This window comes from Nylanderia fulva, unplaced genomic scaffold (genome assembly GCF_048542155.1).
Source record: "Nylanderia fulva isolate GAGA-0341 unplaced genomic scaffold, ASM4854215v1 Scaffold18, whole genome shotgun sequence".
Taxonomy (NCBI): Eukaryota; Metazoa; Arthropoda; class Insecta; order Hymenoptera; family Formicidae; genus Nylanderia; species Nylanderia fulva.
The window spans coordinates 2687851-2704880 of NW_028190055.1; the positions used below are offsets into that span (position 1 = coordinate 2687851).

Sequence of the window (17030 nt, forward strand, 5' to 3'; positions counted from 1 at the left end):
TGTAACTACGAATAATAAGTAAAACAAAAAAATTATTTTACGCAGAAGCATAATAATTTAGAACGTAGGATGACATAACAAGTTAGTATTGAAAAATATTAGATAATTAACAAAAAAACAATCTTATAATATAGAATCATGATTGACTAGTCCATAAATTATTCTTACCTTTAGGAGTAAACAAATTGTAAAATAATTGCTCAAGTAATTATATTTTGCATAAAATTTTTCGCCTTATATAATTCTATTGTTGCAATCAATATTAAGTAAATGAATTTAAAAAAAAAAAGGTATAGTGTATCATAAACAAATCGTATACGTTTTTTAAACGAAAATATCGCACAATTTATTTCGCACAATTGACGAATATCCATGTACATTAAAATCTGTAATGTTGCAGAATTGTTGTTCTATTTTGAGAAAATAATGCGTTTAGCATAACACGCGTGTCAAATGTCATATAGATGAATTATTGTGACTGTGGAGATTTACTTATCCATGTTCTTTTCTTTATCCAACTACAATTATTTTGAAATTTCGATGTATTGATGCACGTTGTAGGGCTAAAATATATAGACATTCTTATACACGTATTCGAGATTCTTAATCATTGATCTCGATTATATGTATGCTTATGAGAGGGGAAGTCGTCATTAATACAATTATATAACTATGCATCGCCAAGTATAGTCGGACAAGTAAAAGGAGGTATTTGTTTATTATTTATACAAAATACGGATGCTGTTTGCATAGCCCTTATCATACGTGTGAATGCTTTCCTCGACGAAAAATCTTGATAGAATTTATCTATTTAAACCTGAGTAGGTCTCTCTTCATGTGTATCATTATGTACAATATATATAGGCTCTTTTTTACATCTACAGCACATTAGAACCTAGACACTTTATCATATATTTAGACTTATATACATAGGTTTAATAAGCGTTAGAATTTCGAAGAGGATTGCTATAAATAAGATTAAATATATATAGTTAAAATATTATCGTAAAAGCTACGATTCCTATTTTTACTATTATATTTTAAAAGTAAGTAACATAAAAGCACATTTTTCATATTTTTCAAAAATGTTTTCACGCTAAATCCCGTGCTTCACAAAATAAGAGAATCGCAATAGCTTATATATATTAAAATATCTCAATAAAAATCACTCAGAATCAGGTTCTATTATGGAAATTGAAATTGTATAAATATTCAATAAAACAAGAAAATACGAATATATATGTAAAAATAAAAATAATTCTTGTAAGATAATATTAAGATAATATTTATTATCTTACAATTAATAATGATAATAAGTAATATATATATATATATATATATATATATTATATTAATATAAAAATTATATAAAAATAATATATATCATAATATATATTATCTATAATAATATTAATATATATGTATATTTATTTATATATATATATAAATATATATATATATATATTTATATAAATAATATTATATTCTAATATAATATTATAAATATTACATTATAACATTTATTATTATATTATATTATTATAATATATATTATTTATATTTTTATATTATTTTTATATTTATAATAATATTTATATTTATAATTATCATTTATTACAGATAGCAAGGAAGAAATAAAATGCAAAAATTATATGATAATATCTCATCAGAGTAATAGAAAATGGAAAAATTTGTATATCTTCAAGAATAATAAATATACATGGAGGTTCCAAAAGTTCCTGGCATTGCATCGTTCAAACGTTTGTAGTTTTGGCAGCTGCCGCTAAAAAAGAAGCATTCATCTACAATGCATCAGTATGTGTTATAGGGTATCCGTGTGTCGGCTGGCAAAGTGATGTGAATGCGTTTCTTTGTTACATGCATTTTCGACTGCGATTTTGAAATGGCAGATGTTCACGAACAAAGAGAGTGCATCAAGTTTTACTCAAGTGCTTATTTAAATGGTTTTTGTAGTCGCCTTGGTGAGTTTGAAGTAAAACTCGATGCAGACGACATGTGAGATACATTTACAAAAAATGTGTATTTACACTTTGCCAATCAATATACGATACATCACAGATGTATGCTGCCTTTTGTAGACTCTTCTACAAGTGGACTCAGCTTTGCAATGCTAAGAACTTTTGACACTTTGTATATACATAGAAATTTTTACAAATAAAGCAAACTATGTTTGCTTAGTATAATAATATCGATCAATAATGAAATATATACATAAATTATACACATTATTGATTATTAATAATTATAATATATATATGTTAATAAAATGCGGCAAAATACTATTTATAAATATTTTGAAATTTAATCAATTAATTAATTTTGTTAAAAAGACTATAAAATTAATCGATACTATTATACAAAGCGGACAAAATCTTTAAAACATTAAAATAACCTAATGTGATTTATGTAAGAATATCCACATATATCGCTTAGAAGAAATGTTTCGATGAATGATTTCTTATTAAGACAGACAGATTTCCTGCATATTGTAAAATTTAGTATACATCCTCAATTAAGAAATAATTATTCATGAAATAATATATTCGTACTTTAATTTTCATACCAAAAGTGATGGGAAATAATACTTTAAATATCTCTTTTAAATGTTTTTTTGCTAATGCAAGTCTGGTTTTAAATTTTATCAATAATAACGATGGCATTCCCCATATGCTGCAGAATCGTATAATTCTTTGTGCTTTACATTATCTCTAAAAAAAAGTCTCTCATCATATGTACAAATGCCACATAAAGCGACAGATAAATTATCTAATATACATTCCATATTATCGATGTTGCATATGTAACACTATTTGTACCATTCTTCGTCGATAAGGAATTTTTTTAACGTAAGTAAAAGAATTTTTCAATTGTCGAACATACTACAGATAATTACTACAGATTATACAACTATACCCTGCATGTAATTTACAAGACACATAAAATTAGAATATTTTAATTATATAAATTATAGGAATAATCAATGTAGTAATTTATCATTTCAACTTTTTGTGAAATAAGAAGATATTTTATAAATCACAAAGAATTTCTAACTTCCAGTCTTCACTTTCCAAATAAATGAAAAAATTGTTTGATATTCTCTAATGTTAATCCGGATGATGCTCAATGTGTTATATAAATTACAAAATGTTTCTAATTTCCAATCTTCACGTTCTACATAAACGAAAAATTGTTTGATACCTTTTAATGTCAGTTAGCTTAAATGATGTTCAGTGTGTCATATAAGTCACAAAAGTTTTCAAGGTCTTTTTAGATATCACATCATTAATTATAATTAATCCAATGTGAATAGCAATATTTTGTGATATACATTACAATTTACCAAATATACTAATATTATAACAATAATAATAATTAAGTAGCTAAATATTTTCGTGAAATACAACTACGCTGTCTTAAAATGCTTTCAACACATTTTGGTATGTTTTATGCATCATGATTACTTCCAAATTAGAAATATTTTAGTAATCTCGATATATTTCTTTATTGTCGAATAACAATTTCTTTTACACAAATAAAAGAATTTTTCAAATATTGCTATATGCATTGGATTAGTCAAGACAATGCAATAAAAAATCTTATTTTGCAAAAAAATTTTAAAGTAATATGTAAATTTATAAATCAACAATCTGCGTGATTAGAATATATTATTGTACAGTATACATTATATATCTTGCAAATTGTATGCAAGGCATACTTGTTTAATTTGTATGTAACTGTATAAAATCTATTTAATGATTCAAAAATTCTTTTATTTGTAATTTAAAAAAATTGTTACCATACTTGAGATTTAGAACAAATAAAAGTGTTCATGAGCATAATCTGTATATGCACAAATAATAAAATGGAAGAATTAATTGAGCAACATGTTCATGGCTCTACACATAGGCAGTGTTAGAGATTTCCTCAAATAGCATTCATAAAATTCTGAAAATGATAAGTAAAATATAATATTTTATGGACCGAATCTATTAAAAATTTGTTAAAATTTATCATGATTGACTAAATTATCTATTATCTCTGTAATATAATCAATCTGAAAAAAAAATCAGAAACTGATGAGTTTATATCATTATAGAGTCGGTCCTACACGCATTATTATAGACGTTAAATACGTAGATTGCGTCTGATTATCTATTCGATCCTATGCCAATAAACCTGCGTATTACATAAAAATATTTAAATTACTGTGTGAAAAAAGTATCAACAGCACATATGCAAAACAATTAGCAGCAACATATATGCATGCATTTCTTCTTACTTTCTCATTTTTTTATTTATTTAACTGCCCTACATATTATCAGACTCAAATTCCTATACCTAGGACTTAGCTTGCAAGATTAAAGATGACTTAGAATGATATAATGTTGCAAATTTTTATTTGTTTAATCAATTAGCTGCAATCAAGCCATTAGTTACCAAATAATGAAGAATTTTGCTTTGCCGTTCTGATTGAGTTAAAACATTCAATCTCCTATTATTTTCCAAATATGCCTACAATATTAAAGAAATAATATTAACAAATAACATGATAACAGTATTAAGAAATATTATAATTAGTTTTCATCGTATACTTACATCTATTACCATTGTTTTTTGCGTTAAATACGCAGTCGGTTCTAAGTCAAGTTGAATACACAAGGACTTTTCTTGTGGTGTTAAAAGATGAGATGCAGCCTCCAATTCTATGTTTCGCTCTTGGGTGCAAGCAGTATCGGTGCTGTAATTTTTCTTTTCTTGCATAGAATTGGGGCTGCAAGTTGATTGACTGGAAGTAGGATTGCTATCCGATTCCACCCACTGATTGGCTGGAATCATCGTCCGATTGTGACTGGTTTGATTGATTGTGGAGTTGCTGGGCAAGTCTTGCTTTATAGTGTATTTTCGGTCGATGAAAGAGTAACTTTTTTCTTCTTCTCTATAAAAATAAAAAAGACAGAGATATATGTATAAATAATTAAGTCTGGAATTTTAGTAATTTATTATAAACTAAGATATTGCAACATTGTTCTTAATGTATATAATTTAAACAGGAACAATAGAGAAAACAGAAATTTGAAATAAATATAATGAAAAAATACAAGAATGTATGTGTGATATAAAAATATTTCTAAATTCTGCACAAGATATAACATCTAATCCACGAATATAAACGTACCTTCTTTTTGAGGTGTTGCGGTGTATTGGTGTGAACGGCCCACTGCTGCCCTAAGTGAAATGCAAACTGATACAATCTGTTCACAAATGCCTGGCAACACGCATCACAAATAATAGAATTAGTTAAGAAAGAAGCAAAAGCTAGTATATACAATATAGTTAAGGCTGATTTGTTAAATTTGTATTGTACATATAAATGTACAAAAAGAACGAGTGCCAAATAATGGCACTTGTTTTAAATAATTTTCTTTGTATATAAAGTATTACTTTTATCACATCACAACATATAGAATGCAGTAATTTACATATACAGGGTGAGTTTTTTATCTTGAGACATCGAAATATCTCAAGAAATACGTCCTGGATGAACAAATTGTCCGAACAAAAATTTTGTATTTTCGAAGGGGAAAACTGATCCCGTAAAAATTAACTCCCCCACCCCAATCCCCGCGAGTGAAGGAGGGGGGACTTTAAAATTTCAAATGGAACCCCCGATTTTTTATGGCATATTCAGATTCTCCATACAAAAATACGCAAGTTTTATTCGAAACACTTGTTTGAAATTTGAAAAAAAAAATTTGAAATTTTAAAGTCCCCCTCCCCCACCCGCGGGGATTGGGGTGGGGGAGTTAATTTTTACGGAATCAGTTTTCCCCTTCGAAAATACAAAATTTTTGTTGAGACAATTTGTTCATCCAGGACGTATTTCTTGAGATATTTCGATGTCTCGAGATAAAAAAACTCACCCTGTATAATAGTATATATACAAGAATTTAAATTTAATATAATATTATACTTTGCATGCGCCATTATACGAATCCTAATTTGAAATTATTCAATTATAATTTGAAACAAAATATAATATTAAATATTGATTTATATTGTATGCCATGTCAAAATATTCATTCATAAATATTTATTTTTACATATTGTTGCAGATTTAATGTGAATAAATATATTTACATATTACAAAAAAATATTTTATTATGTTGTACAATATAAATCAACTTTAAAAAATACAAAATATACATAAAATATTTATAACACAAAATAAAAAAATGGGATTTGTATAATTTGTTTTATTATATAAGTACAAATGTGTTATCCAAACATTTATATAGAATATAGAAAATGCAAGTAGTTAAATATTTATACATAAAAATTCATACAAAATAATAAACAATTATATTTAAGTATCTAATAACGTATACAAAAATGGAATATAATAGAATAGATTTATACTAAGCAAAGAATATATAGCTGTTAATTTTTATCTTCACATGAAGATTGTATTTCACAATAATATATACATTAATTATGTACCCAATTTTAACATGCGTTTAGTAAAAAAGAATAGTAAGATATGATGTAATATTTTTATATTTAGAATTCTACTAGCTTTTACGAATATTATGTGTGTACTCAATAATATAAAAAAAGTATATTACAAGAGATAAAGTTATCCTGTTCTGTGTAATAAAACTAAAGCTTTGTGCGAGTAGAAATTCATACTTACAGATTTTTTGTCTATCCAATGATCCGTTGTGTCGTTTTGTCTCTGGGTTTGCGCGAGAACCTGTTCCAGATGAGCGCATTCTTCGTGCCTTGTTATGCCGTTCTCACGATATCGATAAAGCTCCGAAAGCCGTAAGCGCAATTCTCTTTCCCTCTCGAGATTTGTTAGGAACTGTTCGTGCTCTTGTGCTGTGTAAAACTGTGCGAATACACGCATTCTGTCCCTAAATTCTCTGCATCGAATAAACGGATTACTTAATACGTTTTGAGCGAGCGAAAGAGAGATTAAATGTTTTTTTCAAAGCATTTCGAGAGAAACGTAAAGAAAAAAGTACATTTATATAAACCGTACTTTTCTTCTTTTGTATGTTTCTTTTTTATTCCTTTGTCTTTTCTGGATGATGCAAAGAAAGCCGACACAAGTTGATAATCTCTTACGACACGTTTTCGCCTTGCTCGCTCTCTTAAATTATTGGTGTACATATCAACTTGTGCTAATTTAAGTGCGATGTCAAGATCATCATGCTCCTCAGGATTTAGGAATAACGAAGAAACGAGAGATTCGGCCTCATGATTATAATCCTAGAGAAATTGTAGTAAAAATGATCATTATACAATATTAAACAAAAATTAATCAAGACTTAAGACTAATTATTACCCTCTCAAAATCATCTCGTTGAGGCATGTAACCCAATTGTGTGGCTTCTTCTGGAGTGATATCTAATGGTGGTAATCTGGATGTGAGATCAGGCGACAGTGGGCCATGATCAGATTTGGTTTGATCCGTAAGATTTGGTTCATAGCTCTCTGTAGATGGCCAAGTATGCTTTCCGATATTACCATTGAGATATCTAGCGATATATTCTTCCTTTGCCTCTGTAACAACAGTTTCTCTTTTAAAAATTGATAGTTTGTAAAAAAAAAAATCAATTTTATATCAAATTTTCCATGTAATATTCAGAAAAGTTAATTAATTACCATCTGGTGTGCGTGTTTCGATATGTTTACTGATATCTTCCCAATTTCCAAATCCAAATTGTTCAATAGCATCCAGAAGCCTAACTTCTTCTCTAGCTGTCCAATTACCACGTCCATTAAATATACTAATTGTACCAGAATCCTACAGCAAATATATATGTATACATAAATTAATGCTAAAGACTTCTAAGTGCAATATAAAAAAAATTTTCTTCATAGCACTTACCATAAACTGATAGGCATGATTATTTTTGTGTTGGCCAATTTCAGCACCAGCAGAAAAACACTATAAACAATTCACATAATATATAATTTTTTTAAATCTATTTATATACTTCAATTATAAAACTAAGAATTTAAATTTTAAAATAGTTTTAAATATACAAATCTAAAATATAAGATATAAGTAAATTGCAAGTATCTCAAATATAATTGCACTTAATAAGCTATTAAAAAAAAACCAATAAATTGCGTACCTCCAATAACTTTTATTCATTCTTATATATTATTTAAGAATTACAATAATAAAATTGTGTTGGCGTCATAACCAAAATATCCGCCAACGCGTCCACGTGTATCCCATCGATTTGTAGCTTCATTCAGATTTGCGATAGAATAGAAAGGTAACGAACGGTGTGGGAAGAGAAACATGGGAGATTACACAAAAGAAAACGTGCAAAATATAAATAAAATCAAAAATATCATTTAACAAAACCTATGAAAAAGCTATGAATGAGAAATAAATGAAAAAAAAGACGAGGGAAACGAGAAAAAAAGCTAGCATAGGCTCACAAGAGGGAGAAAGAGGATGTCACGTGATCGAAAATGAGGGTTCGAATATTCGACCCACCTGCAGGCAAAGGTCGAATTCGGGACACTCGATGCACTTGACACGCAAGCCCGCAATGTCCTCCTGGCAATAGGTGCAGTTGTACTTCGCGTATAGATCTGAAATGTAAGCAGATCGAAATGTACGCGATGATGATCGGGAGGTGTGGCGTCGCGACATCGTCAAATGTCGACGTGGAAATGGATCAACGCACCCGCCATTTTTGTTTCGCGGAAATTCTTCTAGAACGATCCGGATGACGTCACCGCATGCCAACGCGTGTCCCCGAGTGTGTACGTATCACGAGATGCCGCGTCGCGGCGTCAGGAACATCCTCTCTCGCGCGAATATATGCGCGACGAAATCGCGGGATCGCGTACCCCACAAAACAGCCCCGACGATCCCGTAGGCGTGATGACTAGACGCGAGGAGCGTCGACCAAAACGCTCTTATTTAATGACTGTTGCGTCGCGCGTCGAATGCGCATGCGCATCGAGAGACCATTCTTCAGGCCTCCATCCCTCCCACTCGTGTTCTCGTGACGTCACTCCTACCGTGTCAGCGGCACGCGCTTTAAGGCGATTATTACATGTGTCGACAAATTTCATCGGACGCGTTGATTGGCTGCCGTAGCAAAAAACCCTAGAAAATTCTCTAGCCGATATCCAATCGGCGTGTCAGACAAATTTTGTCGCGAATGTGACAGGTGTGGAAATTTTGCGCGTTATTCGTCAATTTGATTTGAATTCTTTTTTACAAGAAATTATTGTACGCGTTTTTCTTTTTTACAATATATTATGGCAAGATGCAATCTAGGAATATATCAATGCAGATAAAAAATATTACAATCACATTTGTCGAACATTTTCTATTATGTATCGATTAATTTGTTAATGTGTTTGCGTAAAAAATTGGTTTCTTTAGCAACTGATAAAACAATAAGATAGTTTATTTTATTTTACAACACGATCATGATGAACGGAATTATTGTATCAAGAGTTACAAATATACTGCTTGTAAGAAATGTACAAAAGGTATAACAATTTTGGAAATTAAATTATTTTTGATACGTTATATTAAATTATTGTGGTTATTATCATCAATTCGGGATTATTAAAAGTTATAAATGTTTCGAAACATTTTATAAACTATATATATATTGCCATAAAGAAATCTATCTCTTTTAAATCTTATGTGTGTTATAAAAGAAGAGTGAGATATATATATATATATATATATTTATATATAATATAATGAAAAAAAATATATATCGAATATTTATTAAATACGTAAAAGTTTCTCTTTAAATTTTATTGTTTTTCAAAATAATTTTTCTTCACTCAAAATAGAATTACATTTTTTATTCAAATTTGTATTTAAAAGAAATTTCTTTAAAATTTCTTTTTGCGTAAAAGTTATTCACATTTAAAATATTATTTATAAAATAAAAAATGTTAGAGCGCAAGTGTATAACATTTTTTGCATTAATTAAATATGTGTTTAAAAAATAAATTTCAAGAAATTAAAAGATTTTTATATTCATATTTTAGATATGTTTCTATAAAACTCTATTATTACAAAAATCATTCAACACAAATCAATTACTCCCTTTCTACAAGGAGACCAGCAAAACATTTCAGAAATTTAAATTGAAGCAAGCAAGGATGCAGGTATACATAATTCAAAATAATTTTAAAAGTTTGATTTAAGAAATATTCCATATTAATATATGTATATTATATATATATATTTTTTTTTATTTCCACAGTGTGATGACGGTCTTCCTGTTTATTTAAAGGTCGGCATACGCGATAAAATATTGTTTAACATTACGTTAATTATGCTTTTATGTAATACAATCGGATCGATCTATACAATCAGGGAGTTTTTGAGAAAATCTTAATCTTACATGTATTTATATTATAATAACATATTTTTCTTTTTCTAATTGCGCATATCGTGTGAAATAAATATGTTAAGATATTGATAGAAGTGTTTTCGGAATTTGTAAATTAAACAATTTCAGTTTACATAAAACATTGCACACACACTTATACATATCCTATAAAATATATTTCACCACACACACACACACATATGTGTAGGTGTGTGTTTCTGTATATAATAATACATTTAAAAGATTTTGATTTGATCTTGGGATGTGCCATGTCAAAGTCATTATCTTGAGTAATAATCAAAATTATTATTGATAATTTCTAAAGGCTCGTCTACATAGGCAGTAAGCAATACGTACAGATGAGTAAAGAGTAGACAATATAAGCAGTATACGAAATGGGATTCGCTCATTTCGTCGGGAGTAACGAATTTATTTGTTGCGTATATATAATTTATTGTTAGATAATTTTTTCATGTGTGTTTGGAATGTATATATATTTCTCTTTAAAAAAGTGTTTAATAAATGATTGTAACTTTTCGGATAGTTAATATAGTTTATTGAAAAAGAATTCAAAATCATATATAATTAATAATGTATTAATTAAACACATGATTATTATTTTAATCAATATCTCATAAATCAACTTGCATAAGTAAATAAATAAATATACCAAACATTTCCGTACGGATGTTTTCATAAATACAATATATATATATATATATATATATATATATATATATATATATATGTATGTAAAGTGGAGGAGAGAGGAGGCAGAAGGATAACTATTAATTATATTTTCAATCTCTATTTTCTAGGCTACATAATAAATGCTCTGATTATTAATAAAGCTGATAACTGAAAAGGGATACTTATGAATTTATATATATATATATATATATATATATATATATCTTATAATTATTTACGATTTATATACAATTAATATACCGTTGTATTTCTTTTCTTTCTTTTTATTTCTGAGCAACATCTCATTTAATTTCCTTTTCTCCTGCAAAAAATTAGAGCTGTACACTTAAAAATGCCAAGAAAATATGATGAAAAGAGAAAATGAAAAGAGAGACAGAATGTGTTTTGATTACTATATATGAATTAATATTTTTTGTAAATATTTTTAATATAATTTTGCGCATAGTTGCAGTAAAAATAAAAATTATATATTTATAATAGGAATCTAATAAATAATACAAAAAGTTATATAACACTTTTTCACCAAATTATTGTCGCAATTAATTATATAAATTATTTCATATAGACAATATATAAATTATAATGCTTTCCATAGCTAAATATTCATAAATATACATTTAAAATTATAACATTTTTTTATATCACAGGATAACATATTTACAGTATCTTAATTACACAATTGTTTCGCTAGTAACATTTAACGAAATTATTAGTGCTACTTGGTAAATACTACTTACTTATTTAAAAGTAAGAATAACTTATTTTAATAAATATTTAAATGGCCAGGTCAATTTTGAATATTGTTACTCTGTAACAATATTCAATTGACCTGACCATTTAATTGCTTTCCATGATTTTTCCATAAATTTTTTTTGTTATACTATTAATCTTATTTTACATTACTTGAAATATGTAAATAAGAAATTGATACTACGAGAAGCAAAGAAAAACATTTTTAGTACGATTTTTACTTTCAATATATCGAGGTACTTGTTTTATATTATGTTTTGTATTAATAAATTATAACAGGATCTTATTTTAGCCTATTTACAATTGCATTATTTCATCTGTCCTCCCATTTTATTTATACAGCTCTTGATTCCTTGACATTCTTTTCATTTTCGATATTTTGTTTTCTTTACATGATCCTTTGTTGCTGCTTGTGTGATTTTTTACTGCCTCAATTTTCTTCGATGTCTTGACATAATCATCTTTCAACATCTGAGATGTTTGCATCTTCATTATCATACAAGTCGGTCGTTTGTTCGGGCAAAGTCTTTCTTCTTCGCTGCATTAAAGCTTTCAAAGCTTCACTAAACTGCAATAATGTTTCAGCAATTGGCTGTTTCATATATTTCGCTTCAATTTCATCAAACTGATCATCCTCCTCTGAAGTTAATTCATCCTTAATGTGCTTAAATTGTTCAAATATTTCTTTGAAACTTTCTCTACCATCTTTTACTATCACTTGATCCTCATTTTTCATAGAATGATCTGTAATACTATTGTCCGTTTTTGTTATATGTAGATCACTTTCAATATAATTTGCATGGCTTATATCATTTGTTAATGTCATTGAATCAATATTATCATGTATAAAATCATTTTCAATTTCTTTAAATTGATTTATTATGTTTTTTATACGTTCTCTTACATTTATTAGTTTTGATGTTTTAATATCTTCTTTATCTTTTTCCTCTATAATTTCTTCCTCAATTACAGGTAATTCTGTATGAACACTATCTTGTGATTTTATAATCTTCTTTCTTATTACATCCACAATTTTTTCTTTATTTATATCTTCATTTTCCGCGATTTTCTCCAGATTAATTGGCTTTGCTATCTTGATTTTATCTGTCTTTGGTGTAATGTCTTTTGCATTAATAAATCTCTGTTTATCATCTTTCGTATTTTCATTTACAATTTTAATTTGATCTTGAATTGATTCATCTGCAATGATTTGATTTTTTATTTCTTGTTTTAATGTTTTCGTCTTCTTTGGCCCTTCTGCTGCTTGCTTTTGTTTGTCTTCTTGTATCTTTTCCTGAATAATTTGTTTAACCATCTTTTTAGTACCACTTTGAGTTTCTTGGCGCAGATTTAAATTATTTTTAGGTTTTCCTTTAACAATCTTTCCCTCTTCAATCTTTGTTTTTATGTTTTCGTCAAGTTTGGCATCATGGTTACTAGAAACACTTTCAAAATCTGAATTTTTTTCTATTTTATCTTTTGAATTTGGTGATAATTTATTTATATCTTCAATTTTCCATGTAGTAGTATTTTCCATAGATGTTGCATTATCATCTACCAAATTCTGAAATTCTTCTTTTTCTTTAGTATTGTTATTCATTTGTTCACTAGTTTCTTCTGGCTTTTCAAATTCTTCCGATGACTTGACAATATTATCAAATTCTGGTTCTATTGTTACTTCGTGTGACATGTTGACATCTACATTTTCTACATTATCCATTTGCTTTGAAGAATTCTTTGCAGAAATCGAAGATTTTGATTTATAAGGTTCGTATTTGATATTCAATTTTCTTTTCATAATAAATATGCTAGGTTTTGTTTTAATTCTAATAGGCGGTAATATGTTATAATTAAATGTTATATGCGAGAATCCATCAATAGAATCAATAATATCGTGAGTTTTAAGATAAGGCTTTATATTTGGAGAATATTTGCTTTTCCCTTCAATCAAGAGATGAGTAAACTGTAGCATTTCAGGATCGTCGAAAGATAAGTTCTCTTGTTTTGAATATCTGTAATTGAATTTTAATTAATTTTTTTCAAAAATATCATAATGAGGCTAAAATTATTATATTGTAGGCAAGATAACTTACATCCAAGAATCATTGGTCTGTGTAAATCTTGATACTCCGGTTTGTGCAGTCAATACATCAATATGTACATGTACTGGCTCTAGCGAATTTTTTTCGAGTCTATGTAATCTACCAATTGCTTGACCTCCAGGATAATTAGAACCAGACACACATAGCATATATGTGGTGAATATAGTATTTAATGCAATATGAGTTATGACTAGCCCTGCTAGAATATAATTCAACGTTGTTTTTGCTCTATTTTCCCATCTAATTATCAACAAGAAATAGTTTTTATATTATATGTAGCTATAAGAATTTAGAAGTTTAAATATTTTAAATTAAATTTTAATCTATCAGTAACGCTATCAGTAAACAGATCGTTAAGATGAATTTTGATATTTTCGTTTCAACAAACTGACAGAACTGATAAGATAATTAATTAAATATAATTAAAGCAGAATATATATTTACATTCTATGACAAACAATAGAACATTAACTAAATGTATAATTAAAGTAGAATATATACTTACATTCTATGACAAGCAGCAGCTGCACCAACATTCAGTAATGGAAACACATATATGATAAATCTCAGTTCTTTGTGTGGTAAAAATGATAATAATATGACAAATATAATAGCTGGGACAGTAAATGTACAAACTCTCCTGTCCCAAAACGTCCCTAAAGGAACTAAAATGTATGAAAGTGCTAGACCTCTTGGCAACGCTGAATAAAAGTACCATAAAAATGGTGATGTCTATTCATAAGTCAAGTTCAATTATTTACTAAAAATACCTATCCAAAAACTTTTAATATTTCAAACGGTTAAAAATATCTACTCGAAGATCTATGATATCTTGAACATTTTTATCTTATAATTCATGCTTTGATTCAATAGATAAAAAATAGATATTTCTTTTGACATTCAAGATAATCATTTAAAATGCTGAATATCTTTAAGAGAAAAACTTATTATATGTAAAAAGGATACGCCCCATTCACTGCTCTTATTAAGAATAGTATTGAAATAAAATACTTCGCCTTCTGGCCATACTAAACGTTTCCAGAATATTGAATCTACAGCAACAGTAAGTACTAAGAACAATATACCAGCTGGAACCATGATTCTAAGCAGTCTAAAAATTATTATAAAACATTGTGTAATAAACAAAATAATTTTGGAGGGAGACCATTACCTATTATATATAAAGAAAAATTTTTTTCTAATAATATACAGTTAACTAATTGTAATTAAAACTGTAAAATTTGTAACTAATTGTAATCAAAACTGTAAAACTTGAACTTGTCTCGATAAAAATCAGAGATAGTTAATTTGACACACAGATTAACAAGCATACAAATTTGTGCAGAAAATTCCTTGATTCTAATCATTTTTGTTTGTAATTTTACCATATTAAGTAATGATATAATATGTAAATACCTTTGTATAGAAACTTTCTGGCTGACTATAGAAATTAACAGAAACAATCCCAAGAGTATGACGAGTTCTGTTCTGAATATTATTATTGCTGCAGCTGATGACCAGATAAATAGTACATAATTTTTCTTCAGCCATCCTGACAAGGCTAATAACACTGTAACAATTAAAAATTTTTTAAATTAAAAAATAATTAAACAACATGTCAACAATTAACATTTCTTTAATTAAAAAGATATTGTAGTTTTAAAATAATGCATAAATATATAAACTCTAATTATAACAAAGTTTATTTTATTACCTAAAGGCAGAGCCATTATATTTGGCAGTGGACGACTGAGATAGTACATAAAATGAAACTGTGTCACAGTTATTGCAATAAACCATTTTGTAAACTGCAGTCCAAAAATGTTCTGCAAAGTGTGCCTATATAACTTGAATGTAGCTATCACTAATATTCCTAATGTTGCTCTTACTGAAAAATAACACCATCATCTTTATATTACATATAAATATATGAAAAAATTATATATTTTAAAATTACACTACTATTTACCTGCATATTGAGCACAAAATTTATTGAGCTGCAGGTAATTAATGCCTATCATGAATGGTAAGGCCGTAAAGGATACTGTAATAGGCCCCAGAAAAGAACGTGGCACCACTCCGGGAAATTCGTGATGATCATACTATCAAGGAAAAAAAGCAATATAATTTATGAATATAATTTCTGTGATGTTAAATGTACAAGTAATGATCATAGGTATAAACATATATTAGGTATTAACTTAAGTACAATCTAAAAATTATATAGATCAGATTGTTGCCGCGGGTACTACTAATAAATATAAAAAAAAAGGGATAATAAGAAAATAGTCGATTTTCATTTATTATGCCGTCTTAAAAGATTCGGAGCGGTATCAGCTGATCGCACGTTTAAAAATACACGTGTTCGGTGCTATAAATATAACTCTGCATGTTTTACGTTGCATCGCTCGATCGCGATCAGTTGACCGAGATGAACACGATTGCTCTTTCGATTCGTTTGACTGATGAATTATTGTTTAAATATTTCAATCAATTACCTCAGTCAGATTGGAACCGTGATATAGAATATCATGTATAGCCTGCAGGTTGAAACTTTCCTCGACTTTCGTGAACGGACAGTATAGCAGATGAATCGCCGCTATTAGGATAATTAGTTGATCCATGATTGCCGAATTTGCGCTTGTACTAACTATGTGTTCGAGCTCGACGAATTCGTTGACCTTATTGTCATGATAGACTTATGAAAAGTCAGGATGAAGGGCTTTTTTTCAATATGTTGTCGCGGTGTACTGTGCGGCCGGGCACCACGTATATAACTGTTACAAAACAGACGGTTCACGCATGCGCGTCTTTCTCTATTTACGCGCATCGCGCGCTTTTGTTTGAATTGAAAAAAATGATATATTCGCACCATTATTTGTTCAATTTACAATTTACTGTATTATCGCTAAATATAATAACTTTTTTTTGTATTTATTTATTAATATATAAATATATTAATAATTAATATATTTATTATTAATGAGTATAAAATTGTAAGGAAATATTTATATATGTAGATAATAAATTTGTATCATAAATGATATATTTT

The 17030-nt window shown here is 28.0% G+C and overlaps 2 protein-coding genes across 4 annotated transcripts; both read right to left on the reverse strand.

Annotated features, from left to right (window-relative positions):
* Positions 1 to 1672: 1672 nt before the first annotated feature.
* Ada2b (Transcriptional adapter 2B) lies at positions 1673 to 9022 on the reverse strand. 3 transcript variants are annotated; one of them, XM_029322548.2, is made up of 10 exons: positions 8733 to 9022; positions 8540 to 8637; positions 7916 to 7975; positions 7690 to 7831; positions 7370 to 7587; positions 7064 to 7293; positions 6713 to 6944; positions 5198 to 5247; positions 4618 to 4957; positions 1673 to 4533 (listed from the first exon to the last, which is right to left on the reverse strand). In XM_029322548.2, exons 1-10 carry the CDS (start codon positions 8737 to 8739, stop codon positions 4429 to 4431), a joined length of 1482 nt encoding a protein of 493 aa, XP_029178381.1. In that variant the 5' UTR covers positions 8740 to 9022; the 3' UTR covers positions 1673 to 4428. The 3 variants fall into 3 exon arrangements, with proteins under 3 accessions (XP_029178381.1, XP_029178387.1, XP_029178392.2); XM_029322554.2 differs by lacking the exons at positions 8540 to 8637; positions 8733 to 9022 and adding an exon at positions 8166 to 8533; XM_029322559.2 differs by lacking the exon at positions 1673 to 4533 and having other exon boundaries at positions 4766 to 4957; positions 5198 to 5287.
* A 1325-nt stretch (positions 9023 to 10347) lies between these two features.
* Positions 10348 to 16747, reverse strand: Alg12 (Alg12 alpha-1,6-mannosyltransferase). The gene is made up of 8 exons (XM_029322494.2): positions 16477 to 16747; positions 15948 to 16080; positions 15693 to 15866; positions 15395 to 15548; positions 14945 to 15089; positions 14484 to 14710; positions 13970 to 14218; positions 10348 to 13888 (listed from the first exon to the last, which is right to left on the reverse strand). The coding sequence occupies exons 1-8, from the start codon at positions 16600 to 16602 to the stop codon at positions 12334 to 12336; spliced, it is 2763 nt and encodes a 920-aa protein (XP_029178327.1). The 5' UTR covers positions 16603 to 16747; the 3' UTR covers positions 10348 to 12333.
* Positions 16748 to 17030: the final 283 nt, after the last annotated feature.

Coding starts and splice junctions, on each gene's coding strand:
- Ada2b (XM_029322548.2), bottom strand. Junction 6,945..7,063: donor AAACATACAAAAGAAGAAAA/GTACGGTTTATA, acceptor TATTCGATGCAG/AGAATTTAGGGACAGAATGC. Junction 5,248..6,712: donor ATTGGATAGACAAAAAATCT/GTAAGTATGAAT, acceptor CATTTCACTTAG/GGCAGCAGTGGGCCGTTCAC.
- Alg12 (XM_029322494.2), bottom strand. CDS start 16,602: ATGGATCAACTAATTATCCTAATAGCGGCGATTCATCTGCTATACTGT. Junction 15,549..15,692: donor TATAATGGCTCTGCCTTTAG/GTAATAAAATAA, acceptor TAATTGTTACAG/TGTTATTAGCCTTGTCAGGA. Junction 14,219..14,483: donor GCTGCTGCTTGTCATAGAAT/GTAAGTATATAT, acceptor GTTGATAATTAG/ATGGGAAAATAGAGCAAAAA.